Source organism: Nycticebus coucang, chromosome 4 (assembly GCF_027406575.1).
Source record: "Nycticebus coucang isolate mNycCou1 chromosome 4, mNycCou1.pri, whole genome shotgun sequence".
NCBI classification, from domain to species: Eukaryota; Metazoa; Chordata; class Mammalia; order Primates; family Lorisidae; genus Nycticebus; species Nycticebus coucang.
The window spans coordinates 112,307,871-112,334,714 of record NC_069783.1 but is presented as its reverse complement, the minus strand read 5'-3'; the positions used below and the strand labels follow the sequence as shown (position 1 = coordinate 112,334,714).

The 26,844-nt window shown below is 49.2% G+C and overlaps 1 protein-coding gene across 4 annotated transcripts; it reads left to right on the top strand.

Annotated features, from left to right (window-relative positions):
- The first annotated feature begins 889 nt into the window (after positions 1-889).
- Positions 890-26,844, top strand: KMT5A (lysine methyltransferase 5A). 4 transcript variants are annotated; one of them, XM_053587938.1, is made up of 8 exons: positions 914-1,012; positions 7,952-8,073; positions 9,155-9,311; positions 14,720-14,939; positions 16,054-16,141; positions 22,489-22,548; positions 23,954-24,144; positions 25,841-26,844. In XM_053587938.1, exons 1-8 carry the CDS (start codon positions 1,003-1,005, stop codon positions 26,049-26,051), a joined length of 1,059 nt encoding a protein of 352 aa, XP_053443913.1. In that variant the 5' UTR covers positions 914-1,002; the 3' UTR covers positions 26,052-26,844. The 4 variants fall into 4 exon arrangements, with proteins under 4 accessions (XP_053443914.1, XP_053443913.1, XP_053443912.1 ...); XM_053587940.1 differs by lacking the exon at positions 914-1,012 and adding an exon at positions 7,434-7,683; XM_053587939.1 differs by lacking the exon at positions 7,952-8,073 and having other exon boundaries at positions 890-1,012.

The following is a 26,844-nucleotide window of genomic DNA, read 5'->3' as shown; positions in this document are numbered from 1 at the left end:
CTTCTTAGGTACTAACGAAGAGAATGGATGAGTGATCTTCTCCCACATCCCCAGGAGGGCGTCCCAGGAAAGAATAGTAAATGGACACGTTCCCTGAGTCCAAAGCAAAGCATATCTGTGACACCTGCTTCTCTGAGAACATATTGACTTAGGCCCCCCTTAGTGGGGAACAGTGCAAGGTTGTTCCCTTGGAGTTAAGGTAGCTGGATGAACAGTCAAGAGACTGATTTAGGTCCTGCAATTTAACTGCTGAGTGACCTTGGGCAGCAGTCTCTACCATCTCATCTGTGAAATGGGTGGGTGTGTTGAGCTAGGATCTTTGATGTTCTAGAAAGTTTGCCCACTGGTCCAGTTAGTTGGTAGGAGTTGTGCCAGCGGGTTTTGAATACAGGAATAATGGACTCTTTCAGTAAATGTTTCAAACCCAGGAGTGAATGGATTAAAGGGTCCAGGGTGGGTCCAGGTGACAGAGATGCCAAACTGCTGTAAGAGTCAGGCTTCCCAGGTCATAAGGGGAGGTCGAAGGGGCAAAGGTCGGGTTCCGGTCAAGCTTGAAAAAAAAAAATCCGGAAGTCCCAGAACCGGTCTACTCTAAGACCAAGCCTCCATCCTCAACGCTACAGCTCTGAAGGCGGAGCATCAGCATCCAGATGAGGAGGAGTTTGGCGCCTCCCAATGGCAGCTCGGGTGTCCTTCACCTCAGCCAATCAACGCCGGGAGACGGTCAAATTTAAACCCCCTCCCACCTCCTCCGCCGGGACCTGTCCCGAAAGCGTTTGTAGAAAGTGCGGCCGCTAGCCCCGCCCCCGACAAGGAGGCGGAGATAGGGGCGGGCTCTTCATGTAACTTCGCCTATCACGACGGGCAGCCAGTGGAGAGGCGGGCGTTGGCGCCAATCAGGGGAAGCAGCTGGAGCTCGGCGGAGCAGTTGGCTACAGTTACTGCAACTTTTTTCGAAAGCTCGGTTTCCCGGGAGATCTCAGGCGGTGGCTGAGCCCGGCCATGGCTAGAGGTATTTGCCCAGTGGCCAGTGCCTGGGTGGCTGGCTGTGGGGTCGCGTTGGAACGGGACTGGGTTGGTGGGAGCGGAGGCAGGGAGGCGCCCTCCTGCGGGTGGCTCGGGCAGAGCGCGGGGACCCGCGAGAGGGTGAGATCGAGGGGGGTTGCGGCCGAACCTTCCTTTCCCGGAACCCCCCCCGCTTCCGAAGCCCCCAGAAGCCTCTTCCACTGCTTGCCTTGGTTTCTCCTCTTTAAGGTGTGGGCATCGCCGTTCTGCCTCTCCAGAGACAGCGGAGCCATATGTCAAGGCTCTCTGCAAACTAAAGCGCAGAGAACCTCCAGGGAATGGTTGTTATTGATATAAGTGAGGGGGGAAAGAGAATGAGGCTTCGCCCACTTTGGGACGCTCTCTTGTTGGGAAACGAGGTTCATCCCGAGGCGAGGGCGCGGATCGCTAACCTACATCTTGGGGAGCGCGTCGGAGTGGACGCTGCGGCGGGCGCCTTTCTTCCCTCCCCACCCCTGAGTCAGCTCTGCACTGCCGGGGCGAGGACCGGGCCCCGCTGGCCCAGTTTGTAGTGAAACGGGTCCCTGGCACTTCACTGGGAGGGCCCTCCGCCCTGTAGCTAGTCAGGACTTCCACCCACGGGAGATGGCTTGGGTGGGCTTAGACACCTGTTTCAAAAGCGGAAGGCGATGTCCTTGCCTGAAGCCCTTCTTTGCATACTTAGTTTGCTGTCAGGACAGTGCAACCCCACGTTATGCGGCAAAGAGATCTCCAACCGCTGGTCATTTCCAGCTACTGTGTCTCCATGCTAAAGGGCCAATACTTGAGCTTGACAATTAAGTAGAATTATTATTTTTAAAAAATAATCTGAGATGGGCGGCGTCTATGGCTCAAAGGAGTAGGGCACTGGCCCCATATGTCAGAGGTGGCGGGTTCAAACCCAGCCCCCTCCAAAGACTGAAAAAAAAAAAAAATCTGAGGTATTAAAATTTTCCTCAAAACTCCAAGGCATCATGGGGTAGTAGGAATTTGTCTAATGCAATATGCGCCCTATAGCAATAATAATAATGGTTCTTCATTCAGCAAATATTTATTGAGCTCCTTTGTTTTCAGGCCCTGCACCTAGTTGCATCATTTATTCTCCCAGCATCTCTATAAGGTCTTTTGAGACAACATTTACCCAGATCCTTATGAAGAAATGAGGCATAGGTGAACTTCAGGTTAAAGAGCTTCATCACTAAATTCACAGAGAAAATTAAGACTAATGTTTTTCTATAGAATGTAGAAAACTGTTAAGCATCTAAAGGTATATTTAATTTTATCTGACACTTTTTTTTTTTTAGAGACAGAGTCTCACTTTGTCATCCTTGGTAGAGTGCAGTTGCATGACAGCTCACAGCAACTTCCAGCTCTTGGGCTTAGGCGATTCTCTTGCCTCAGCCTCCCCAGTAGCTGGGACTATAGGCACCTGCCACAACATTCAGCTATTTTTTTGTTGCAGTTTGGCCAGGGCTGGGTTTGAACCTGCCACCCTCAGTATATGGGGCCATGAAGTCGGCGCCCTACTCACTGAGCCACAGGTGCAGCCCTATCTGACACATCTTTTTTTTTTTTTTTTTGTAGAGACAGAGTCTCACTGTACCGCCCTCGGTAGAGTGCTGTGGCGTCACACGGCTCACAGCAACCTCTAACTCTTGGGCTTACGCGATTCTCTTGCCTCAGCCTCCTGAGCAGCTGGGACTACAGGCGCCCGCCACAACGCCCGGCTATTTTTTTGTTGCAGTTTGGCCGAGGCTGGATTTGAACCCACCACCTTCGGCATATGGGGCCGGCGCCCTGCTCACTGAGCCACAGGCGCCACCCCTATCTGACACATCTTAAAACCATTCCCCTGTTCATTTTTCCCATCACTACAAAATCATTTAAACTACCTGTTTCAAAAGCAGTGCCTTAAACAAAAAAAAAGCTTGCTTTAATTAATCTATGGGGGAAACTATCATTGGAATACTTGATAGTATAAGTGCCTGGTGCTCTGTGGTAATTATTATTTCAGTTAATATTGTTTTTCTTTTTTTGTGGAGACAGAGTCTTTTATTGGTCAGTCTAGAGTGTACAGTGGTTTCAATATACCCTCACAGAAACCTCAAACTCCTGGGATCAAGTGATCCTCCTGCCTCATCCTCTCTAGTAGCTGGGACTAGACATGGCTAGTCTAGTCCCCACCAGACATGGCTAATTTTTGTATTGAGATGGTGGTCTTGCTCTCACTGACACTGGTCTTGAACTCCTACTCCTAAGCTCAAGTGATCCTTCTGCTTTAGCCTCCCAGAGTGCTGGGATTATAGGCATGAGCTACCATGGCTGGCCCCTCTCAGTTAATCTTTACAAATTATTATTCCCATTTTTGAGAGATGGAATCCTGAAATCTAAAGTCATTATCCATATTGTAGCAATGCTTGTGTCTTTCTTTGTTCCACCCTTCTTCCTTACTTAGCCAAAAGTGAAGATCAATGTTTTCCAGCTTCTACCATGGCAGACTTACAAATCCCCTTTGTAATTATTAGTTAATGATTCTTACTGTTTCACTTGACCCTCCCTCCAAATTATTAGTTTCCTGTTTCTTAGGCTTTATTACCATTGCAAACTATTAAATTGGATATTTACAATTGTAAATATACTTCAAATGCATGGTCAGTCTTTTCTTTTTCTACAGGAAATCAATCTTAGTTCCAAAGTTGTTTGGAGAGTTTGTTTTTTTTTTGAGATGGAGTCTCACTTTATCATCCTTGGTAGAGTGCCCTGTCACTCATAGCTCACTGCAACCTCAAGCTCATGGGCTCAGGCAATTCTCTTGCCTCAGCCTCCCAAGTAGCTGGGACTACAGGTGCCCACCACAACACCCAGCTATTTTTTTTTAGAGACGGGGTCTCTTGCTCAGGCTGGTCTCTAACCTGAGAGTTCAGGTAATCTGCCTGCCTCAGCCTTCCAGAGTGTTAGAATTATAGGCATGAGCAACCGCACCCAGGGATACTTTGAGAGTCTTGCTGAGTCACCTGAACAGACTCTACAGATACCAGGCAACTCCTCTCTGGTTTTGAAATTTTATAATCATATAAACATTTACAATCCCAAGAATAATGTATTATTTTGAGAGATCATCTATCTCTACTGCTATCATTGAATGGCCTCCTAATTGTTTTTCCTCCTTTCACTTTTACCATCTCCATTTCATTATTCCTTAGCAACTAGTAGTCCCAAGAGTACACAGATTTTTATCATGTGGCCCTCACTATGCCTCCCCTCACTCCCCCTTCCCCATTGCTCTTAGGCACAAGTCCACAGTCCTCAACACGGCCTACAGGGTCCTACTGACCCTTCTCTCCTCATTGTGCTCTGTATGGTCACTGGTGTGTCCTTAGCACAGGGCCTAGAGTAAAGTATGTATTCAATAAATGTTTGTTGAACAAATGAATCAGTATGTTAGTGTTTGAATTCTAAAAAAGCAGTATACATTCTTTAATGGTAAAGTACCCTGATACAGAAGAACTGGGTTGATCACTTTTTTTTTTTTTTGAAACAGAGCCTCAAGCTGTTGCCCTCGGTAGAGTGCTGTGTCATCACAGCTCACAGCAACCTCCAACTCCTGGGCTCAAACAATTCTCTTGCCTCTGCCTCCCAAGTAGCTGGGACTACAGGTACTCGCCACAAGGCCCAGCTATTTTTTGGTTGTAGCCGTCATTGTTGTTTGGCGGGCCTGAGCTGGATTTGAACCTGCCAACTCAGGTGTATGTGGCTGGCACCTTAGCTGCTTGAGCCATAGGTGCTAAGCCTTTTTTTTTTTGAGACAGAGTCTCAAGCTGTCGCCCTTGGTAGAGTGCTGTGTCATCAGCATCACAGCTCACAGCAACCTCAAACTCTTGGGTTTACGTGATTCTCTTGCCTCAGTCGCCCAAGTAGCTGGGAAGACAGGCACCCACCGTAACACCTGGCTATTTTTTTACTGCAGTTGTCATTGTTGTTTTAGCTGGCCTGGGCTCGAAACGCCAGCCCCTGGGTATGTGGCCGGTGCCCTATCCACTGAGCTACGGGCACTGCCCAGCCATCACTTCTTAATCATTTTACTCTTAGACAAGTGATTTATCTGCCCTGAGCCTCAGTTTCCACATTTGTGAAATAAGAATATTAGTACCCTCTCGTAAGTTGTTGGGAAGATTAAATCAAGTAATGCAGTGTGTTACAGTCTTTTTTTTTTTTTTTTTTGGCCGGGGCTGGGTTTGAACCCACCACCTTCGGCATATGGGACCGGTGCTCTACCCCTTTGAGCCACAGGCGCCGCCCGTGTGTTACAGTCTTAACACATACTCAAGATTCAACAAGTCTTAGTGATTAATATTGCTGTTGAATTATATTTCTGTGAAATTCTGGGCAACGGTGAGTTTTTGTTTCTTTTTCTTTTTTAATCACCTTTATTTATTTATTTTTTGCAGTTTTTGGCCAGGGCTGGGTTTGAACCCACCACCTTCGGCATATGGGTCTGGCATCCTACTCTGTTGAGCCACAGGTGCTGCCCCGAGTTTTTATTTCTGTTGATAGGTATATTTTCTACATATATATATTTATATTTATATATTTATATATACACACACACACACACACACAAAAGAAAGGACTATTTTGTAACTTACACCAAATGATTTGTATTTGCATCTTCTAGGTAGTAGAGCTGCAATATTAAGAGGAATGGGTGCTAAGCTTGTAATGTGTCTCCTGAATTTGGAGTCTAAGATGCAGAAAAGGCTATGGTCATGGATGGGGAGGCAGGGTGGATTAAAATAGTATATGAAGTAGACAAGATGATCTGTATGGCTGCTTCCTGCTTCAAAACCGATTCTCGTGGTAGTTTGCAAGAAACTGCAAAACTTCTCTGCCTTGCAAGGTACAAGAGACTTTCAAATAGCTTAGGCCAGGTGTCTGAGTGTCACTTTTGAATCCTCTTCCATCCTATAGGTAGTCTTTTCAGTATTCAGGTGTGGTAGGCTCTGCAGAGGGCATGAGCAGAGTACCTTACCCCACTGGAGTTCGTAGTTGTAGGGGGGGAATCCTGCCTTATAGGACATTAATGCATGTGCTGGTTTAGGAAGGATTGTCCTGAGCAGTGACCTGTCACTTAATCCTACTCAGTCTTATCCCTTTTAATGGAGGTGGAGTAGGGTGAAGAAGTGGTTACAAACAGCCATTTGTTTATCTGTAGATATTGGAAGGTGCCCTGGGTAGGTTATGAAATTTGAGGTTTTTGGTTTTTACCCTTGAGAATGCTGAGGCCCATTCTTGGGGAGTGACTTGGCCATGATCACAAAGCACCTGGGCAGATGCAGGGAGAGAAACCCAGGCCCTCACTCCCAGGCCACCACCCGGACAGCAGCAGCTTGATACCTTGAAGTGTCTTGTTTGTACCTATGACTTTGCAAAATCCAGTGACTCTTTGGCTGTGGATCCACAAGCCCTAATGGCTACAGCACAGTGGCACAGGGCAGTGAGCTATGCTCAGACAGCCACCACAGTGACTGGAACCCCTGTCTGCATTTTCTCATGGTGGGGAGGGACAGAACAAGATGACTCGCTAAACTCTCTGCAAAACCATGCGCCTCCCCGACCTTACTGTCCTCATTTGTAACGCGGAAGGGTAGTGGGTGGGAGTACAGGCTCTGGAGTGAGGTGGCCTGGGCTGGAAACCCATTTATATCTATTTCTAGAAATTGGCCAAGCTGCTTGCTTCTCTGAGTCTCTCTTTTCTCATCTGTAGAAAAGTGATAATAATGGTGTCTAACTTCATAGGACTGTTGTGAGGTTTGAATGAGATAACGTATGCAAGAGAAGCACCCAGCAAACTTACTATCACGCCTGGCTCTCCATAGGGCTTCCTACCCATAAAGTATTGTCCGCCTGGGTTTGACACCTGGCCCCATCACTTCCTGGTTCTGTGGCTTTGAGCAAATCCTTGCATATCTTGGAGCCACAATGTCACCATCTTCAACATTAAACGGAGATGCGGACAGGACCTGGCCCCATGGAGTTGCGGGGAGGATTAAGTGCTCCGGGAGCACAGCTCCGGGCACACCTGAGGGCCCTGGTCCGTCTCATTCATCGCTGCTGATTTCGCCTGGCACGGACTGGGCTCCCAAAAATATCCCTGAAGCCAGCGAGAGAAGGAGCCGGCCGGCCGAAAAACTGGCTGTCATTATCATGTTTCCCACCCCTTCCTCTCCAAATGGCTGAGGACGCGCGCGAGGGGGCGCGCCCGAGTCGGGATTCGTCGCAGCCGCGCGGCCCGCCCTCTCTCCCGCCCGCGGAGTCTCTCAGCGCCGCCCCTGCCAGCCCCCTCCCCGGGCCGGGAGCCGGACGGCTGGCGGGCGGGCAGTTGAGGACGCGCCGCGAGCGCCTCCCTCCCTGCGAGCCTCGCTCCGGGCGGCCCGGGGCTGCCGCGGCGCGCGGGAGCCGGGCCCTGCCTCGCAGGCCATGGGGGAAGGGGGTGCCGTGGGGCGCCGCCGGCCCTTCCCAGGGGCGCCGCGGCGGCGCTGGTGGCGGCGGCAGCAGCAGCAGCAGCAGCGGCAGCGGTGGTGGCCGGGCCGCGGTGGCGAAGGCGCTGGGCGCGCCGCCATGGGCCTGGCCGGGCTGCAGGTGGGTGTGTCGGGCCCGGCCGCGCGGGGGGCGGGCGGCGCGCGGGGCCCGGCCGGGCCGGGCGGCGGGAGGGCGACGCGGGCCCCGGCCCGGCCCGGCCGGCCGGCCCCTGCCTGCCGGCGGCGCGGGCGGCCCACCACCGCCCGGCCCTTGAAACATGGCTGCGGCGGGAGGCGCCGCCACGGCGCCCGGCCCGGGTGGCCCCGCTCCCCGCCCCGCCGCGCCCTGAGCGCCCCCTCCCCCGCTTCCCCCGGGTCCCCCTCTCCAGGCAGGAAGATGTCCAAGCCCCGCGCGGTGGAGGCGGCGGCGGCGGCGGCGGCGGTGGCAGCGACGGCCCCGGGCCCGGAGATGGTGGAGCGGAGGGGCCCGGGGAGGCCCCGCACCGACGGGGTAAGCAGGCACCCTCCCCGCACTCACGCGGCGCGCCAGCCGGGCCGGGGCCGCGAGCACGTGGGCGCCCCCCGGCCCCCGCCACGCCGCCCAGGGGCGCCTGGCTGGGACAGCTTCCTTTTCTGCTGCCTGGCTGGGAGTGGCGTGCATACTCGGCTCCGCCATGACTCTGGCGGTATTTGACCTCGGAAAAGTTTGATGGTGTCTTTATGGCATTTCCACACCCCAAGACCCAGCTTCCCCGGAGGTGGCTGCCTTCCCAGGGTGTGCGGGGCCTGCCCGGCTCCCTCGGAGAGGTCACGGGTCTCGCTGGCTTGATGTTTAACGGTTCACCAAGGCAGTGAGGCCCTAGCATTGTTTCTGGGGAAGCCCTCCTCCTGTCTGTGCGTACTCAGAGGAGAGGCCCCACACCCAGAGACACTATCAGTGACCTGTCCCGCCCCACCGTCCTGCCCACTCTCTTACTAACCCCAAGATGTGGTTTGCAGTGCAGTGACCGCCCTAAAAGCACTGGCTGTAACCTCTGCTTCCATTAATTTCCTCCAGTCATTCTGAGCGAAGTCCTTCCACCGCTGGCTGCAGTGATTTGAGAGGGGCCAGGCTTGGGGCTTGCAGAGGGATAAGCCCTCCTGGCTGCCCTGGGCACCAAGTGGTTAATCAGGTTCATCAGGCCTCTTTCTTTCAATACTAGAGTAACTAAGGCTTCTAACACTGGAGTTAACTTGGAAACACAGCCCAGCCCTTCAAATTCTCAGGTCATTCTGACCTCCCTGCTGCTGGCAAGTTGTCTCTTTCCTGTACAGACCTTTGTGTGCAGCTGGTTGCCCAGCTGGCCACAGGTCTCCTTAGTGACTGTAATCAGAGACCAATGTGTTCAAGAAATGTTTGACTTAGACCTGGGAGTCTAAACTTGCCAGGGCTCTCCTGAGAGAGCCATGGCTGGCATTCCCCAGTAGCCCAGATTTTGAGAGATGATATTGTCTGTTTTTTGTCGTTTGTATTCTCATTTCCCCTTCTCCCCTTAAATGCTATAAGATCTTCTTCTTCAAGCCTCTTTCAGAATATGCGTTTGTCTTTTTAGGAGAACGTATTTACTGGGCAATCAAAGATCTATTCCTACATGAGTCCGAACAAATGCTCTGGAGTGCGTTCCCCCCTTCAGGAAGAGAACTCAGTTGCACATCACGATGTCAAATGCCAGGGGAAACCATTAGCTGGAATCTACAGGCGACGAGAAGGTAAGCCTCTGAAATTCCCTTGTTCTAATCACAGTTGGTGGCTGCAAAAACCTCATTATTATAACAATGCATATATATTATATACTTACCCAGCCTTTTCAATTCCAAGTTTGAGTGGTTTGAACCATGTTCTGTCTTGCTGCTGAAGAGCGGCCTGTTCTAGGGTACGTGCCCTGTTGGTCTGACAGGTTCTTCTGGCTTTTACAAGAATTAGCATGTCCTTCAAGCTTGACTTTCTAGCCAAGTTGCACAAATAATACACCTGACCCACAATTAGGCTCACAAGTGCTAAAAGTACAGAAATAATGAGTCCAGGTTGTATAAACCAGGTGATTGCAGGGAACTGACTTTCTTCCCTTTTATAAGCTGACCTTGACCCCATTTTTGAGTTTCTTTCCACTCAAACATTTCGTACTATGTGGGCACAGTGGCTCATGCCTGTAATCCTGGGACTCTGGGAAACTGAGCCTGGTGAATCACCTGAACTCACAAGTTCAAGACCAACCTAAGTAGGAACTAAACCTTTTCTCTACTAAAAATAGAAAAGTTAGCTAGGTGTTGTGGAGGGGACCTGTAGTCTTAGGTACTTGGGAGATTAAGGCAAGAGGATCGTTTGAGCTCAGGAGTTTGAGGTTGCTGTGGGCTATGATGCCACAGCATACTACCCAGGGTGTCAGAGTGAGATTCAAAGACTACATTTGGTACTATTCTCTGAAGTAGCATTCTGTGATAAGATTTGGAGTTAAAGTATTAAACAATGAAAACACAGTGAAAACTCTGCATGGCCCCACAAAACAAAATGAAACGTCTTAGGAATCTTTGTAATCCAAATACTCCCTTTCGAAGCTGCAGTGAGGTGTGTGAACTTTCCCCAATTCACTGAGTTCCCTTCTAATTAAAATGTATTGGAAAGAACCAGAGCCTCTGGCTGCCAGCAGCTCCATACAAGGAAGCCTTATGTTCTCTAAAACAGAGTGTCATAAGTGACAGGACGTTTGGGGCCAGATCTGAGATTCAGGGCTAGGAACCCCTAAACTGGGGACAGGACCCCACCCATGGTTTGATTTTTCTCTGGCATACTGAGTGATGTTATTTCATTTGGTCTTCAGATGAGTTGGGTTCTAATTCTAATTTTGCCACTAGAAAGAACGAGGGTAGAGCAGAATGCTTGAGCCCCTTTTCTGAGCTTTAGTTCTCTCATCAGTAAATTGGGAGAATGAGGAGTCTGATCTCACACACAGGGTTATTCTGAAGGGCATGAATGCCAGAGGGCTGTATGGCATGCCGTGTGTCATCTCTTTCCTGTTAGACCGTGAGTCGCACGTTCTTGCTCATTCCTGTAGTTGTGGCACTTGGGTTAGCCTTGGCACATAAGGACGGGGAAAAAGAAATGGTAGCTGGCCAGTTTTACAGCCTTTTGGAATGAGGCAGAATATATATTTTCCCAAATGGTGATGTGGTACACAAACTAGCTTATTTGACTGATGGTCTTACTAAATGGCCATGATTAGAATCAGATCAGATGTACTTTGGGGACCCCAAAGGCTAGGCTCTTGTCTATAATTCTGACTGATAGGACAGATGATGCCATGGATACCACACAGTCCTAGGGTAGTGTCTAACATCCTGGCCTTAATTTCCTCTGCTTCCACCAAAGAAGGCATGTTAAGACAGTGAAAATCATCTGAATACTTTTTTTTTTTTAGAGACAGTCTCACTTTATCGCCCAGGGTAGAGTGCTGTGGCATCGCAGCTCACAGCAACCTCCAGCTCTTGGGCTTAGGCAATTCTCTTGCCTCAGCCTCCCAAGCAGCTGGCACTACAGGTGCCAGCCACATCTCCCAGCTATTTTTTTTGTTATAGTTTGGCCAGGCCTGGGTTTGAACCCTCCCTACTCACTGAGCCACAGGCGCTACCCCTGAATACTTTTGATGTATTTATTTTTTCCATTGGTTGGTTGAGATACAGTTCGCATATGATAAAGTTCATTAGTTTAAAGTACAATTCATTTTTGATATGCTATATTAAAACATTCTGAAAATTAAATAAATAAAGTACAATTCAGAGACCAGCATGAGCAAAACCAACACCCCTATCTTAACTAAAAATAGAAAAGCTAGTCGGACGTTGTGGCCGGCACCTGTAGTCCCAGCTACTCTGGAGGCTAAGGCAGGAGGATAGCTTGAACCCAGGAGTTTGAGGTTACTGTAGCCTCATTCTGCCTGGGGCAACAGAGTGAGACTGTCTCTAAAAATCAATCAATAAATAAAAATAGAGTGCACAATTCAGTGGTTTTGGCTATATTTGCAGAGTTGTGCAATCATTACCACCGTCTAATTCTGGAACATTTTCATCACTCTAAAAAGGAATCCTGTACCCATTAAGAGTCACCATCCATCCCCCATTCCAACCATTAAATTACTTTCTGTCTCTATGGCTTTACCTATTCTCATTTCATATAAATTATGTAATATGTAGCCTTTTGTTTCTGGCTTCTTTAAATTAGCCTCATGGTTTTAAGGTTCATCCTTGAAGAATGTATCACTGCCTCATTCCTTCTTGTGGCTGAATAATATTTCAGTATGTAGATAGATCACATTTTATTTACCCATTTTTCAGTAGATGGATATTTGGGTTGTCTACTTTTTGACTATTATGAATAAGCTGCTACATTTCTGCATAGATTTTTGTGTGGACATATGTTTTTAATTCTCTTGAGTAGATGCCTACTAGTGAAATTGGTAGGTCATATGGTACTGTATTTAACTTTTTGACTAACTCCCCCAAACTTTTTTTTTTCTTTTGAGGCAGTCTCACTTTGTCACCCACAGTAGAGTACCATGGCATTACAGCTTACAGCAACCTCAAACCGTGGGCTCAAGTGATTCTCTCGCTTCAGCCTCCCAAGTAGATGGGCCTACAGGCACCCACCACAGCGCTTGGCTATTTTTGGAAATGGTTTTTGTTTTTTTTTTTGAGGCAGAATCTCACTTTATCACCCTTGGTAGAGTGCCATGGTGTCATAGCTCACAGCAACCTTCCAACTCTTAGGCTCAAGAGATTCCCTTGCCTCAACCTCCCTAGTACCTGGGACTACGGGCACCTGCCACAGTGTGGAGACGGGGTCTTGCTCTTACTCAGGCTGGTCTCAAACTCCTGAGCTCAAGCAATCCACCCACCTCAGCCTCCCAGAGTGCTAGGATTACCGGCCGTGAGCCACTGTGCCCAGCCCTAACTACCAAACTTTTCCACGGTGACTGCACCATTTTACCTCTACCAACAGTGAGTGTATTGTGTATTCTTCCTTTCCTTTCCTTTTTCTTTTCTTTCCCTCCTTTTCTTCCCTACCTTGCCTTCCCTTTCTTTCTTTTTTTTTTTTAGACAAAGTTTTACTTTGTTGTCCTCTGTAGAGTGTAGTGGTGTCATAGTTCATAGCAACCTCAATTCTTGGGCTCAAGTGGTTCTCTTGCCTCAGCTTCCTGAGTAGCTGAGACTACAGGTGCCTGTCACAATGCCCAGCTATTTTTTTTTTTGTAGAGACAGAGTCTCACTTTACCGCTCTTGGTAGAGTGCCATGACGTCACACGGCTCACAGCAACCTCCAGCTCTTGGGCTTACGCGATTCTCTTGCCTCAGCCTCCCAAGCAGCTGGGACTACAGGCGCCCGCCACAACACCCGGCTATTTTTTGGTTGCAGTTTGGCCGAGGCCGCGTTTGAACCCGCTACCCTCGGCATATGGGGCCAGCGCCCTACTCACTGAGCCACAGGCGCCACCCTGCCCAGCTATTTTTTAGAGACAAGGGTCTCAGTCTTGCTTAGGCTGGTCTTGAACTTATGAGCTCAAGTGATCCACCCACCTCAGCCTCCCACAGTGCTAGGATTATAGGCATAAGCCACTGTGTTTTACTCTATTTCCTTCCTATTGTTTTTTGGTTTTTTTTAGAGACAGAGTCTCACTTTGTTGCCCTTGGTAGAGTGCTGTGGCGTCCCAGCTCATAGCAACCTCCAGCTTTTGGGCTTAGGTGATTCTCTTGCCTCAGCCTCCTGAGTAGTTGGGACTATAGGCGCCTGCCACAACGCCTGGCTATTTTTTTGTTGCAGTTTGGCCAGGGCTGGGTTTGAACCCGCCACCCTTGGTGTATGGGACCGGCGCCCTACTCTGAGGGCCACAGGCGCCGTCCGCAGTTTGTTATTGTTGTCATTGCTGTTTAAGCAGCCCCTGGCCAGTTTCAAACCTACCAGCCCTGGTACATGTGGCTGGGGCCCTAATCACTGAGATGCGAGCGCCAAGCCAACTTTTTTTTTTTAACAGTCTGAAATGAGGCATGTCAGGGAGCTCTTGGGGAACTTTTTGCTTTGTCACCTTACTCCTGTCTCCAGTGCTGGCCCACTCTTTCAGGATTGTTCTCTGGATTTCAAGTCAGTTCCTGAAAGCTGTCAATAGATAGATGTTGTCGGTGTCTGTGGTTCTTCTGCTTGCAGGCTTTCCCACATCAAGATGCAGAAGCCCAAGACCTCTGCCTGGTGTCTTTGTAGAGCTAGAGTCAGGTGTAGTGGCTCGCATTTGTACTCTCACAACTTTGGGAGGCCGAGAATGGCTTCAGGCCAGGAGTTCAAGACTAGCCTAGGCAACAAAGCAAGAGCCTGTCTCTGCAAAAAATCAAATAATGAGCCCAGTGTGGTAGCACCAGCTCAGCTATTTGGGAACCTGAGGTGGAAGGATCTCTTGAGGCCAAGAGTTCACTATCTCAGTGATCTATGATGCCACCACTACCTTCCAGCCTAGGTGACAGAATAAAACCTTGTCTCTTTTTTTTTTTGTGGTTTTTGACCGGGGCTGGGTTTGAACCCACCACCTCTGGCATATGGGACTGGTGCCCTACTCCTTGAGCCACAGGCGCCACCCAAAACCTTGTCTCTTAAAAAACAAAAAAAAAGTGGAAAAGAATTGGGGGAGGTTATATACACATTTATAGTCTCAGCTACTTGGGAGATTGAGGCAAGAAGGAGCCTAGGAGTTGGAGGCTGCAGTGAGCTATGATTGGACCACTACACTGCAGCCTGGGTGACATAGCAAGATCATTTCTCTAAAAAGTAAATAAATGGGGCTAGTTATTCTCCCCATGATAGGTGGTAGTGGACACAGGCTTAATAGGCTGAGGACCCTCATGCCTGACGCACCCAGGGTCCTCTCTTTCAAAGCCTGTCTTAAAATGCAGCTTATGTGGGGGGGTGCCTGTGGCTCAAAAGAGTAGGGCACTGGCCCCATATGCTGGAGGTGGTGGGTTCAAACCCAGCCCCAGCCAAAAACTGCAAAAAAAAAAAAAAAATGCAGCTTATGGGTTAGAAATTAATGATACAGAGAGTATAGAATAACTCTGCTCTTTTTCCCTCCATTTGCCGGCAGAAAAAAGAAATCCTGGAAATGCAATACGGAATACCATGAAGTCTGAAGAACAGAAGATCAAAGATGTCAGGAGGGGTCCCCTGGTACCTTTTCCAAATCAAAAGTCTGAAGCAGCAGAGCCTCCAAAAACTCCAACCTCGTCTTGTGATTCTACCAATGCAGCAGTTGCCAAGCAAGCTCTGAAAAAGCCCAACAAGGGCAAACAGACCCCTCGGAAAAAGTGAGTGTTCCCTTGAGTTCCCTCCTGACACAGAGCAGTTTGGTTCTTCTGACCTCAAGGAAGTGTGCTTAGATGGGGTTAAGAGGTTCACCGCCCAGCTTCTCTCATGCTAAACCCTCAGATTCCTTGAGACATTACCAGGGATGCTGCTATGTGTCAGCATCTCAGTTTGGCATAAGTCTAAAATTCAAGAGCCTTCCTTCAGCTTTCCTTCTTTGCCCCCTCATCCAGAGTAAGCTTCATATTTTTTTTTTTTTTGCAAAGACAGAGTCTCACTGTACTGTCCTCAGGTAGAGTGCCATGACATCACACAGCTCACAGCAACCTCTAACTCTTGGGCTTACGCAACTCTCTTGCCTCAGCCTCCCAAGCAGCTGGGACTACAGGCGCCCGCCACAATACCCGGCTATTTTTTTATTGCAGTTTGGCCGGGGCTGGATTTGAACCCGCCACCCTCAGCATATGGGGCCAGCGCCCTACTCACTGAGCCACAGGCGCCGCCCTTGTTTTTTTTTTAAAACAGCCCAGCTCACAACTTCCAACTCCTGGGCTCAAGTATTCCTCCTGCTACAGCCTCCTGAGTAGCTGGGACTACAGGTGCCTGCCACCATGCCCAGCTAATTTTTCTGTTTTTAGTGGAGATGGGGTCTCACTCTTGCTCAGGCTGGTCTTGAACTCCTTAGCTCAAGCCAGCCATCCTCCTGCCTTGGGTTCCCAGAGTGCTAGGATTATAGAAGTGATCTACTGTGGTGGGCACCTATAGTCCCACCTACTCGGGAGGCTGAGGCAAGAGAATCGCCTAAGCCCAAGAGCTGGAGGTTGCTGTGAGCTGTGAGGCCACGACACTACTGAGGGTGACAAACTGAGACTCTGTCTCAAAAAAAAAAAAAAAAAGAAGTGAGCTACTGCACCACTCAGAGAGTAAGCTTGTCTCTGAAACGCTCTCTGAGGGCTCTCTGAGGGCTTGTGAGCTGAGTGACTATCAAACTCCAGTGCACAAAGGTGTTTTAAATACCATTGTTTGCCAGAGCTGCCTTCTAAGCAGTTATGGGCCTCCTAAATGGTAGCTTAGCTTTTAGTCCTAATATTTATTTTCTCTTCCCTTCTCACCCAGAGCTCAAGGAAAAACACAACAGAATCGCAAACTCACAGATTTCTACCCTGTCCGAAGGAGCTCCAGGAAGAGCAAAGCTGAGCTGCAGGTAGTCACGTGGTTTTGATTCCAGCTCTTGGAGGGGCGGAGTTGCCCAGTGGGCAGTGCTGGGTTTGTGTGTCCTGAGCCTTGTTTTGCCCCAGGTAGAGTGGAGTGGCATAATCCCAGCTCACTGCAACTTCAGACTCCTGGGCTCAAGCGATCCTCTTGCCTCAGCCTCCCAGTAGCTGGGACTACAGGTGCCCTCCACAACACCTGGCTAGTTTTTCTATTTTTGGTAGAGGTGGAGTCTCACTCTTGCTCAGTCTGGTCTCAAACTCCAGCCCTTAATTAGTCTTCCCATCCCGGCCTCCTAGAGTGCTGGGATTATAGGCATGTGCCACTGCGCTTGGTCTGCTCTGCCTTTTTGATGGGATCACTGTGGGGCTTGGTTACGACACTTTTGTGAGGGAGCTTTGGACCTTATAGCATGTGCATGGGAAGCCAGGCACCACTGTGATGGTGGCTTTTTCAGGACTTGTTGGCAAGGCCATTTGGAGCCTAGGACTGTGGGGAAGGCCACAGAACCTGGGATGCCTCCCAGCGGGTTGGAGCCATAGTGCCCACACAGGCAGCCTGTGCTGAGTTTCTCCCAGGCTGCTGTGGGATGCAAGATGGGGGCAGCTGGCTTTGCCTCACTAATGAGAAGCAAGGGCTTATCGTCGGGAAGAACGAAGGCTGCAACAGGCCAGGGTGTAGGCCTGCTCAGTCTTGCAGGGAAGGAAAACACACTTAGGTCGCCAAAGCGTGGTCCACAGGGATAATAAAACCTGCTCTGTTGGGCAGTGCCTGTGGCTCAGTGCATAGGGCACTGGCCCCATATACCGAGGTTGGCATGTACAAACCCGACCTCAGCCAAACTGCAACAACAACAACAACAAAAAAAAACCCTGCTCTGTTCCTGGATGAAGAACCAGAAAAGAAGTCTGTTGCCTGGAAGTTTCCATATTGTGGCTCAAAGTGGTAATTATATAACCTCAGGCCAGTCACTTACCATCTCTGCCTCGGCTCTCCTGTCTGTCAGGTGGTATGATGATGTAGCACCTGACAAGTGGATTAAATGAACATGTTCACAAGTGTAGAACCCTTAGAACCAAGTCTGGCACCCAGCAAGTGCTAGCTATTATTATCATCACTGTTGCTTCCCCAGTGTTGTTGCTCTCTAATGTTCCCCTCTGCTTTCCCTCTTCCCAGCTGCCATCCATAGGAACATACAGAGCAGAGGCCATGCAGGCCTCCGCCACTGTGTTTGCAGAGGGCTGAGCCGTGCAGCAGTCCATCAATATTTGATGCAGTGAGGTGTGGATGTTGCCTTTCTGTAAGGCAACCCAGGGCGTGACCAGGTCCTTCCCACTCATGGTCACCTGGAGCGTCCCCTCTGTTCTCCGACACCCCCACAACAACTACCAAGCTTGGGAGCAGTACCTAGGATTGCCTCCTTCAGAGAGCTGGGGACGCTGGCTTTGGCAGTTTTAGCATTTCAACTCTTTTTTTTTTTTTTTTGTGGTTTTTGGCTGGGCTGGGTTTGAACCCGCCACCTCCGGCATATGGGACCGGCGCACTACTCCTTGAGCCCCAGGCGCCTCCCAGCATTTCAACTCTTAACATAAATCCCTTGAGCGTTTTTTTTTTCTCTACTGAACATACAGATAGACAGTGGTCCAGTATTATTTTCCCTTCTTTTAATTGATGAAACTTCATTAAATAAAGCAAACCAAAAAAGGGGTCTATTTTTCCCCCTATAGCATGAAGCTTTGGCTTCATTTCCTGAAGAAGGCAATGTCTTTCCGCCAAGAATGAGCTGTTATAAAACATTGGCCAGCAGTGGCAGGCTGTGCTAGGTCACTGTTCAACACAGCACTGCAGAGGGTGAGGCGGTGCCAGGCCACAGAACCCAGGACGCCTCCCAGAGGGTTGGAGCCATAGCGCCCACACAGGCAGCCTGTGCTGAGTTTCTCCCAGGCCACCATGGGATGCAGGGTGGGGGCAGCTGGCTTTGCTTCACTAATGAGAAGCAAGGGCTCATCTGTCAGGAAGAGGGAAGGCTATAGCAGGCCAGGGTGTGGGTCTGCTCAGTCTTGCAGCAGAGGAGCAGAGGGAAGACATACTTAGGTCCCCAAAGCATGGTCCGCAGGCATAATAAAACCTGCTCTGTTCCTGGATGAAGAACCATTTGTGAGCGAGAGTCTTGCTGTGCCTCTCACTGTTTGTGTTGGCTTTGCCAAATGAACACCGTGCAGACTATTACTGGCCATGGCAGTCAGGCTGTGTTGGCCAGTTTTGATGAGACTGTAACTGGCTGGGTTGGTAGGACCGTGGCTGGTCAGGACGATGTGGCTGGTGCTAGTCAGGGCAGTGTGTTCTCTTGACTGTACAGAGAAAGCCCAAGGGGTCAGTCCAAACCTGACTACTCTTCCAGGCCCAGGTGTGTGGGGCATAAGAGAGGCTGTTGTTGGCCAGGTATCAGGAGTGAAACTGAAATTCATAGCTTCTCACTGAATCTGAAGATGGTCAGTGGAACAGGATATTGGTCCAGGTCCAGGGCAATAGGGTGGCATCTGGGCCACAGAGTTTGGACACAGGGCGGGCTTTGGAGAGCTGCCATGAACCTCTTGGCTCTTCACTGTGGGGGCCCTTTAGCTGGCTGGCCTGGCTGTGTATATGGGGAGTGGTGACAGTCAGCACTGGGGCAGTAATTGTGCCTGTTGCCAATTCCCTACCTTCTTCAACTCTTGCTTGGCCCCAGGGCCCAACATGTAGAGTGACCTGCTGATTCCGCCTCACAGAGGTCCCCTCCCTTCCTGGGCACAGGCTCTCACCCACCTGGGTTCTGACCTTACATCCCTCCCACTCCATCTGTGTTGAGGCCCTGCCATTGGCTGCTGCCAGAATCCCCTTTAGGAAGCTCAGAGCTGGTGGTTTGTGTGGCCCAGACTTCTGGCCTTCAGGTGACTCAACCACCCTGGCTGGGTATCTGGTCTGGGCCCAGCTTATCTCCTCTGTGCTGTGGTTTGTCCCAGCAGAAAAATCCCTAGTTGGCTACCCTGGCTTTCCCTGGACTGTTCCCATTTAAAGAGGCCACCAAATTTCTTGTGACTCCACACCCTTGACATGAACTGATCATGCAGCAGGGTCATTATGTGTGTGGTGTTGCGTTGAAGGCCTATTTCTTGCCACTGTTATAGGCCAGGAGACTTCACAATAAACTAGATGAGGCCCCTGCAACGTCTCCATGTACTCATGGAGTTTATATTCAAGTGGGGAGTGATTAACGAAAAAACAACTGAAAGCAAGATAGTTTTGTACAGCACTTCGTCATTAATTTTATAAAGCAGAGTGGTTTAATAGTGTCTAGGCTAAGGCTGCTTTAGCCATGGTAGTCAGAAAAGTTGCTAAGGGCTCGGTGCCTGTCGCTCAAGTGGCTAAGGTGCCAGCCGCATCTACCTGAGCTGGTGGGTTCGAATCCAGCCCGGGCCTGCCAAACAACGACGGCTGCAACCAAAAAATAGCCGGGCGTTGTGGCGGGTGCCTATAGTCCCAGCTACTTAGGAGGCAGAGGCAAGAGAATCGCTTGAGCCCAGGAGTTTGAGGTTGCTGTGAGCTGTGATGCTACAGCACTCTACCCAGGGTGACAGCTTGAGGCTGTGTCTCAAAAAAAAAAGAAAGAAGGGCGGCGCCTGTGGCTCAGCGGGTAGGGCGCCGGTCCCATATGCCAGAGGTGGCGGGTTCAAACCCAGCCCCGGCCAAATTAAAAAAAAAAAAAAAAGAAAGAAAAGTTGCTAAGATAGTACATTGAGTTCCCATAGGCCTTTTCACCTAGCTTCTCCCATTGTTAACTGTTCATTTTCCCTGGTAAATATGTCTCAACACTGTGCATCGTTGTTAAGTAAACTTACTAGCATGGAAATTCTGTGTCTTATGGATACTACAGTGTGGGGGGTCAACATGGAAGCCAGGACAGCAAGCTGGCTCTGCAGGAGGGCAGCAGCAAGAATTCAGAGCAGGTGGCTGGATTGGGGACAATTCTTGAGGTTGCCCATTCACTAGTGTTCCTAGCACACATGGGGCCTAACACATTGCAGCTGCAAGCCCCATTGATTTGGGGCTTCTGGTATGTCTTTGTATGGTTTCTTTTTGCTCCCTGGTATCTTGTGCACCAGCATAGCAGTGGGACCCAGAGTTAGGGATGGAGGTAGTAGCCTTATGGAAGAGGTGACACTGAGAGCATCCACACCTCTCCAGCTTCTCTGTTCAGGGCTGTGCTGTCTCTGTAGGTGGGAAGTACTCTTTTCATTCTTAGCAGTGACTTCTATAGAAATGGAACTCAAATGAATCCTAAACAGACATCTGGTCCTGTTCAAAGGGTGTGGTCCAATCTGTCATAGCTGATTTTATATGAAGTCAGTCCTGATCTCTCCCCTCCCCTCCCTTCCCCTCTCCTCCCCTCTCTTCTCCTCGCCTCTCCTTTCCTCCCCTGTCCCTCCCCTCCCCTCCTTTCTTCTCTTTTCTTATTTATTTTTTTTTTTGTAGAGACAGAGTCTCACTTTATGGCTCTCGGTAGAGTGCTATGGCCTCACACAGCTCACAGCAACCTCCAACTCCTGGGCTTAAGCGATTCTCTTGCCTCAGCCTCCTGAGTAGCTGGGACTACAGGCGCCCGCCACAACGCCCGGCTATTTTTTGGTTGCAGTTCGGCCGGGGCCGAGTTTGAACCCGCCACCCTCGGTATATGGGGCCGGCGTCCCACCGACTGAGCCACAGGAGCCACAGGCGCCCTCTTTTCTTATTTTTTTGAGACAGAGTCTCACTTTATTGCCCTCAGTAGAGTGCCCTGGCCTCACAGCTTACAGCATCCTCAAACTCTTGGGCTGAAGTGATTCTCTTGCCGCAGCCTCCTGAGTAGCTGAGACTATAGGTGCCTGCAACAACACTTGGCTGGTTTTTTTGTTTGTTTTTTTCTTTTTTAATTAAGAGATAGGGTCTGTTTCTTGCTCAGGATGGTGTCGACTTCCTAAGCTCAAGCAATCCACCTACCTCGGCCTCCAGAGTGCTAGGATTACAGGCATGAACCACCATGCCTGGCCCTCGGTAGAGTGTTGTGGCGTCACAGCTCACAGCAACCTCAAACTCTTGGGCTTAAGCGATTCTCTTGCCTCACCCTCCCAAGTAGCTGGGACTACAGGTGCCTGCCATAACACCTGGCTGTTTTTTTTTTTTTTTTTGGAGACAGAGTCTTATTATGTTGCCCTCAGTAGAGAGCTGTGTGGCATCATAGCTCACAGCAACCTCAAACTCTTGAGCTCAAGCAATTCTCTTGTCTCAGCCTCCCGAATAGTTGGGACTTATAGGTGCCTGCCACAACACCTGGCTATTTTTAGAAATAGGGGTCTCACTCTGGCTCAGGCTGGTCTCCAACCTATGAGCTCAGACAATCCACCCGCCTTGGCTTCCCAGAGTGTTAGGATTATAGGCACTGTGCCAGCCTCATTTTTTTCTTTTAAAGACAGTTTCACTTTGGTCTCATTCTGTCACCCAGGCTGGGGTACAGTGGCCCAATCATAGCTCACTGCAGCTTTGAAGTCTTGCGCACAATTATCCTCTCACCTTAGGTTCCCAAGTAGCTGGAATTATAGGCATATACTACCACACCTGGCTAATTTTTTAATTTTTTTCTTTTGAGACAGAATCTCATTTTGTTGCTCTCGGTGGAGTGCCATGGCATTATAGCTCACAGCAACCTCAAACTCTTGGGCTCTAGAGATTCTCTTGCCTCAGCCTCCCAAGTAGTTGGGACTACCGGCGCCTGCCACAATACCTGGCTATTTTTAGAGACACGTCTCACTCTTGCTCAGGCTGGTCTCGAACCCGTTAGCTCAGGCAATCCACCTGCCTTGGCCTCCCAGAATGTTAAGACTATAGGCATGAGCCACTGCGCTCAGCCTAATTTTTTAATTTTTTGTAGAGATGGGGTCATACTATGTTGCTTAGGCTGGTCTTGAAGTCCTGGTCTCAAGTGGTTCTCCCATCTTGGCTTCCCAAAGTGCTGGAATTACAGGCATCGGCCACTGCTTGTATCAAACAACATATCTACAAGCCCCATTCTGCCTTTGGACTATTACTATGTCCTTCCCAATCCAGTTAAACCTCAGATGACAGATCATTCACAACAGGTGATAAGAAAAAGAGAAAGGTGCTTGGAGTCTTTACCCCACTGGGGACCAGTGTTGATGTCCTGGAAGTCGACCTGAACTTGTGGGTATGGTGGCCCAGGTGGTCAGAGCTGAAGGCCACAGAACTACCCAGAATGGGCTTAGAAGAGAGGCTGATCCTATTCTTTTTTCTTTCCTCTCCATCCAGTCAGAAGAAAGGAAAAGAATAGATGAATTGATCGAAAGTGGGAAAGAAGAAGGCATGAAGGTAAGGGGCAGCATTGCCCACTGTGTCAGGGCTGAGGCTGAAGTGCTTGCCTCCCCTGGTTCTGCAGACAAGTGTCCACCATGTGGCTTTAGCCCTCCAGTGACCACTGTGATCAGTCTACCTCTCTTAGGCTGTCAGAGAGGCAAATATTAAAATTTCTTAAGGAAATGTCTTATGAAAGAAACATAAATGTACCACATATATAAATATCTTTTTTTTTTTTAGAAATAAAAATACCCATAACATAACATTTACCATTTTAACCATTATAAAGTGTACAATCCATTGGCATTTAGTGTCTTTTTTTTTTTTTTCTTTATCGTTGGGGATTCATTGAGGGTACAATAAGCCAGGTTACACTGATTGCAATTGTTAGGTAAAGTCCCTCTTGCAATCATGTCTTGCCCCTGGCATTTAGTGTCTTAATGCTGTGCAGCCATCATCCCTCCCAGACAGAAACCCTGTGCCCGGGCGGCGCCTATGGCTCAATGGAGTAGGGCGCCGGCCCCATATGCAGGAGGTGGCAGGTTCAAACCCAGCCCTGGCCAAAAACTGCAAAAAAAAAAAAAGAAACCCTGTGCCCAGTGCTAGTCTGTCCCGCCTCCAGCCCCTGGCAGCCATTGTCCACTTTCTGTCTCTGGGTTTGCCTTTTCTGGACAGTTAATATAAATGGAATCATGCATTGTATAGCTGGTTCTGTCTGGCTTCTATAAACTCTGTTTTCCTGTTAATGGCAATGCCCAAGAAATTTGCTTTTCTCTTGGTTCTGGCAAGAGGGAAGTAACTCCACAGTGGTAGCCAGATGAGCTTCCACTTCTACCCGTCCCTGAGGGATCTAAACTTAGGTCCTGGGCCCCTCAAGCAGCCCCCTGCACCTCTACATGTAATAGAATGAGGAAAAACACATCAGAGTAAATTATAGAATGAAGGAAAGACCCCACAACACTGGGTCCTGTTGTTTGCCAAGAGTGACATAGAGCATGGTGCCTGCGTAGAGAGGCTAGCTCTGTGGATTAGAGTCCTTGCTACACCACTGCCTAGGTGTGTGGCCTTCGACACGTAGCTTTGCCTGTCCAAGCCTCAGTTTTCTCATCTGCAAAGTGGGTTGTCAACACTCACCTAGTAGATGTTGCCTGAGATTCTGCATAATAGTGCTTTGCAGATGGAAACAGGGATACCAAATGTGTGGGGTGATGGAGGTATTCTAAGGCTAGATTGTGTTGATAGTTGCACAACTGTATACATTTAATAAAACCCATCAACCTGTATGCATAAAATGAGTGGATTTTATGGCATACCTCAACAAAGTTTTTAGGGAGCAGTATGAACCCCAGACTCCCAGGAAGTTGCCATGTGTGGCGGCATCCATTGCAATTATCAACCAGCACCTCTAACCTCCCGACAGATTGACCTCATTGATGGCAAAGGCAGGGGTGTAATAGCCACCAAGCAGTTCTCCCGGGGTGACTTTGTGGTAGAATACCACGGGGACCTCATCGAGATCACCGATGCCAAGAAGCGGGAGGCTCTGTATGCGCAAGACCCTTCCACAGGCTGTTACATGTACTATTTCCAGTATCTGAGTAAAACCTACTGGTAAGTCCTCTGTCACTTTGCATGGCTTTTCTGTCCTCTGGATAGTGAAGACAGGCCTAAGAGCCAAGGGCCACAGAGAGCTCCTGAGTATCTTTGTTGGTCGTGTTTCTTGTTGCCTTTTTCAGAGCTGTATTGCAGCTCCCCCCGTATACATTCTTCCCTTTTTTTTTTTTTTTTTTGAGACGAGTATCAGTATGTCACCCTCGGTAAAGGGCTGTGGCATCATAGCTCACAGCAACCTCAAATTCATTTTTTTTTTTTTTTTTGGAGACAGAGTCTTACTTTATCGCCCTCAGTAGAGTGCTGTGTTGTCTCAGCTCACAGCAACCTCCAACTCCTGGGCTTAGGCAATTCTCTTGCCTCAGCCTCCCGAGTAGCTGGGACTACAGGCACCCGCCACAATGTCCAGCTATTATTTTTTGGTTGTTGGCAGTTTTGGCTGGACCGAGTTTAAAACCACCACCCTCCCTATATGGGGCCGGCATCCTCCCCACTGTGCCATAGGTGCCACCCAACCTCAAATTCTTGGGCTCAAGCCTCCCAAGTAGCTAGGACGACAGGTGCTCACCACAACACCCAGCTGTTTCTTTTTGTTGCAATTGTCATTGTTGTTCAACTGGTTAGGGCTAGGTTTGAACCCACCAGCTTCAGTGTATGTGTCTGGCACTGTAAGCACTGTGCTATGGGTGCCGAGCCACTCTTCCCATTTTTAATGATTGGAATTGGGGCTGGGCACCGTGGCTCACACCTATAATCCTAGCACTCTGGGAGGCCGAGGCAGGTGGATCACCTGATTTCAGAAGTTCAAGACCAGCCTGAGCAAGAATGAGACCCTGTCTCTACTAAAAATAGAAAAACAAGTATGGCACCTGTGGTTCAGTGAGTAGGGCGCCGGCCCCACATACTGACTTGGTAGCTTCAAACCTAGCCCTGGCCAAACTGCAACAAAAAAAACCAGCTGGGCGTTGTGGTGGGTGCCTGTGGTCCCAGCTGCTCGGGAGGTTGAAGCAAGAGAATCACCTGGGGCCAGGAGTTGGAGGTTGCTGTGAGCTGTGTGATGCCACGGCACTCTACCGAGGGCAATAAAGTGGGACACTGTCTCTACAAAAAAAAAAAAAAAAAATAGAAAAACGAAAACCTAGCCAGGCATTGAGGTGGATGCCTGCAGTCCCACCTACTTGGATCACTTGAGCCCAAGAGTTTGAGGTTGCTCTGAGCTATGATGTCACAAACTCTACCTAGACTCTGTCTCAGAAATAAATAAATAAATGTTGGAATTGGGGCTGTGGTGGATATCATCTCATACAGCGAGAAGCAGAAGTGGACTAGTCACATGAAAACCTGTGCTCTGGCTCCCCCTCTTCAGGGCATTTGGCAAGAACAGCTCGGGAAATCACTAATTACTCCTTCCTGGCTGTGGACAGTGGAGTTGATTTTTATCCCTTTATTTTGCAAAACTCTACAGTTTCCTCCTGTGCCTCCATAAAGAGCCCTTTGAATTCTGCCCCACCCCTACTAACCGCCCCCAGCCCTGGGCCTCTCTAGGCTTTGGAAAATAGCTTTTTGAATTGAATCTCTTTCCCCAAAACATGTCTATAAATCGACATTTCCCCTAGAGTTGAGTATGATCCTGATGCTGACCGGGTTAAAAGGCTTCTTATCAATTTAATTTGCTCTTGCCCTCCCTCCCCACCAGTGTGGATGCAACTAGAGAGACAAACCGCCTGGGAAGGCTGATCAATCACAGCAAATGTGGAAATTGCCAAACCAAACTGCACGACATTGACGGTGTACCTCACCTCATCCTCATCGCCTCCCGAGACATCGAGGCTGGGGAGGAGCTCTTGTATGACTATGGCGACCGCAGCAAGGCTTCCATCGAAGCCTACCCCTGGCTGAAGCATTAGCTGGCTGGCCTATCGCCCTCCTTTGCCTCACCCCTTCTTCAAAGGACAGAGTGCCCTCAAAGGGAATTGATTTTTTTTTTTTACACACTTAATCTTAGCAGAAGACTTCAGATGTTTTTAAAAAGTATATTAAGATGCCTTTTCACTGTAGTATTTAAATATCTGTTACAGGTTTCCAAGGTGGACTTGAACAGATGGCCTTATATTACCAAAACTTTTATATTCTAGTTGTTTTTGTACTTTTTTTGCATACAAGTTGAACGTTTGTGCTTCCCGTGCGTGCAGTCAAAGACTCAGCACAGGTTTTAGAGGAAAGAGTCAAACATGAACTAGGAATCTGGGCAAGTCTCCTGCCTCCCGTGGAAGAGCCAGGACTTTGTCCCTACACTCCCAACGTCTAGGGACGGGGTGGGTGTGAGGGAGATGCTGCCTCCCGAAGCCTGGACGAGATGTTTTCAAGCTCTTGTTCTCCTGATATCTCGTCAGGCACACATTGAAGCGTATGAATATTTTTAAAAAAGGTTTTACAGTAAGCTAGTCTTCCCCTCTGCTTTCTTGAAAGCTTACTGACCCCATGGCCTGGGAGCACGGGCCGGGCATAGATTTACTCTTCCAGAGGCTGCCGCTTTTCTGGGCACCTTGAAGCATCAGGGCAGGAAATCAAACCAGATGTGGGCAGGGAAAGCACTGCTTACCTACCTTGCCAGGGCAGGGTTTCCTGAAACTGGGTTAATTCTTTATAGAAATGTGAACACTGAATTTATTTTAAAAAATAATAGTAAAAAATCAAAAA

Coding starts and splice junctions, on each gene's coding strand:
- KMT5A (XM_053587937.1), top strand. CDS start 7,522: ATGGGGGAAGGGGGTGCCGTGGGGCGCCGCCGGCCCTTCCCAGGGGCG. Junction 7,684..9,154: donor TGGGCCTGGCCGGGCTGCAG/GTGGGTGTGTCG, acceptor TTGTCTTTTTAG/GAGAACGTATTTACTGGGCA. Junction 16,142..22,488: donor AGAGCAAAGCTGAGCTGCAG/GTAGTCACGTGG, acceptor CTCTCCATCCAG/TCAGAAGAAAGGAAAAGAAT.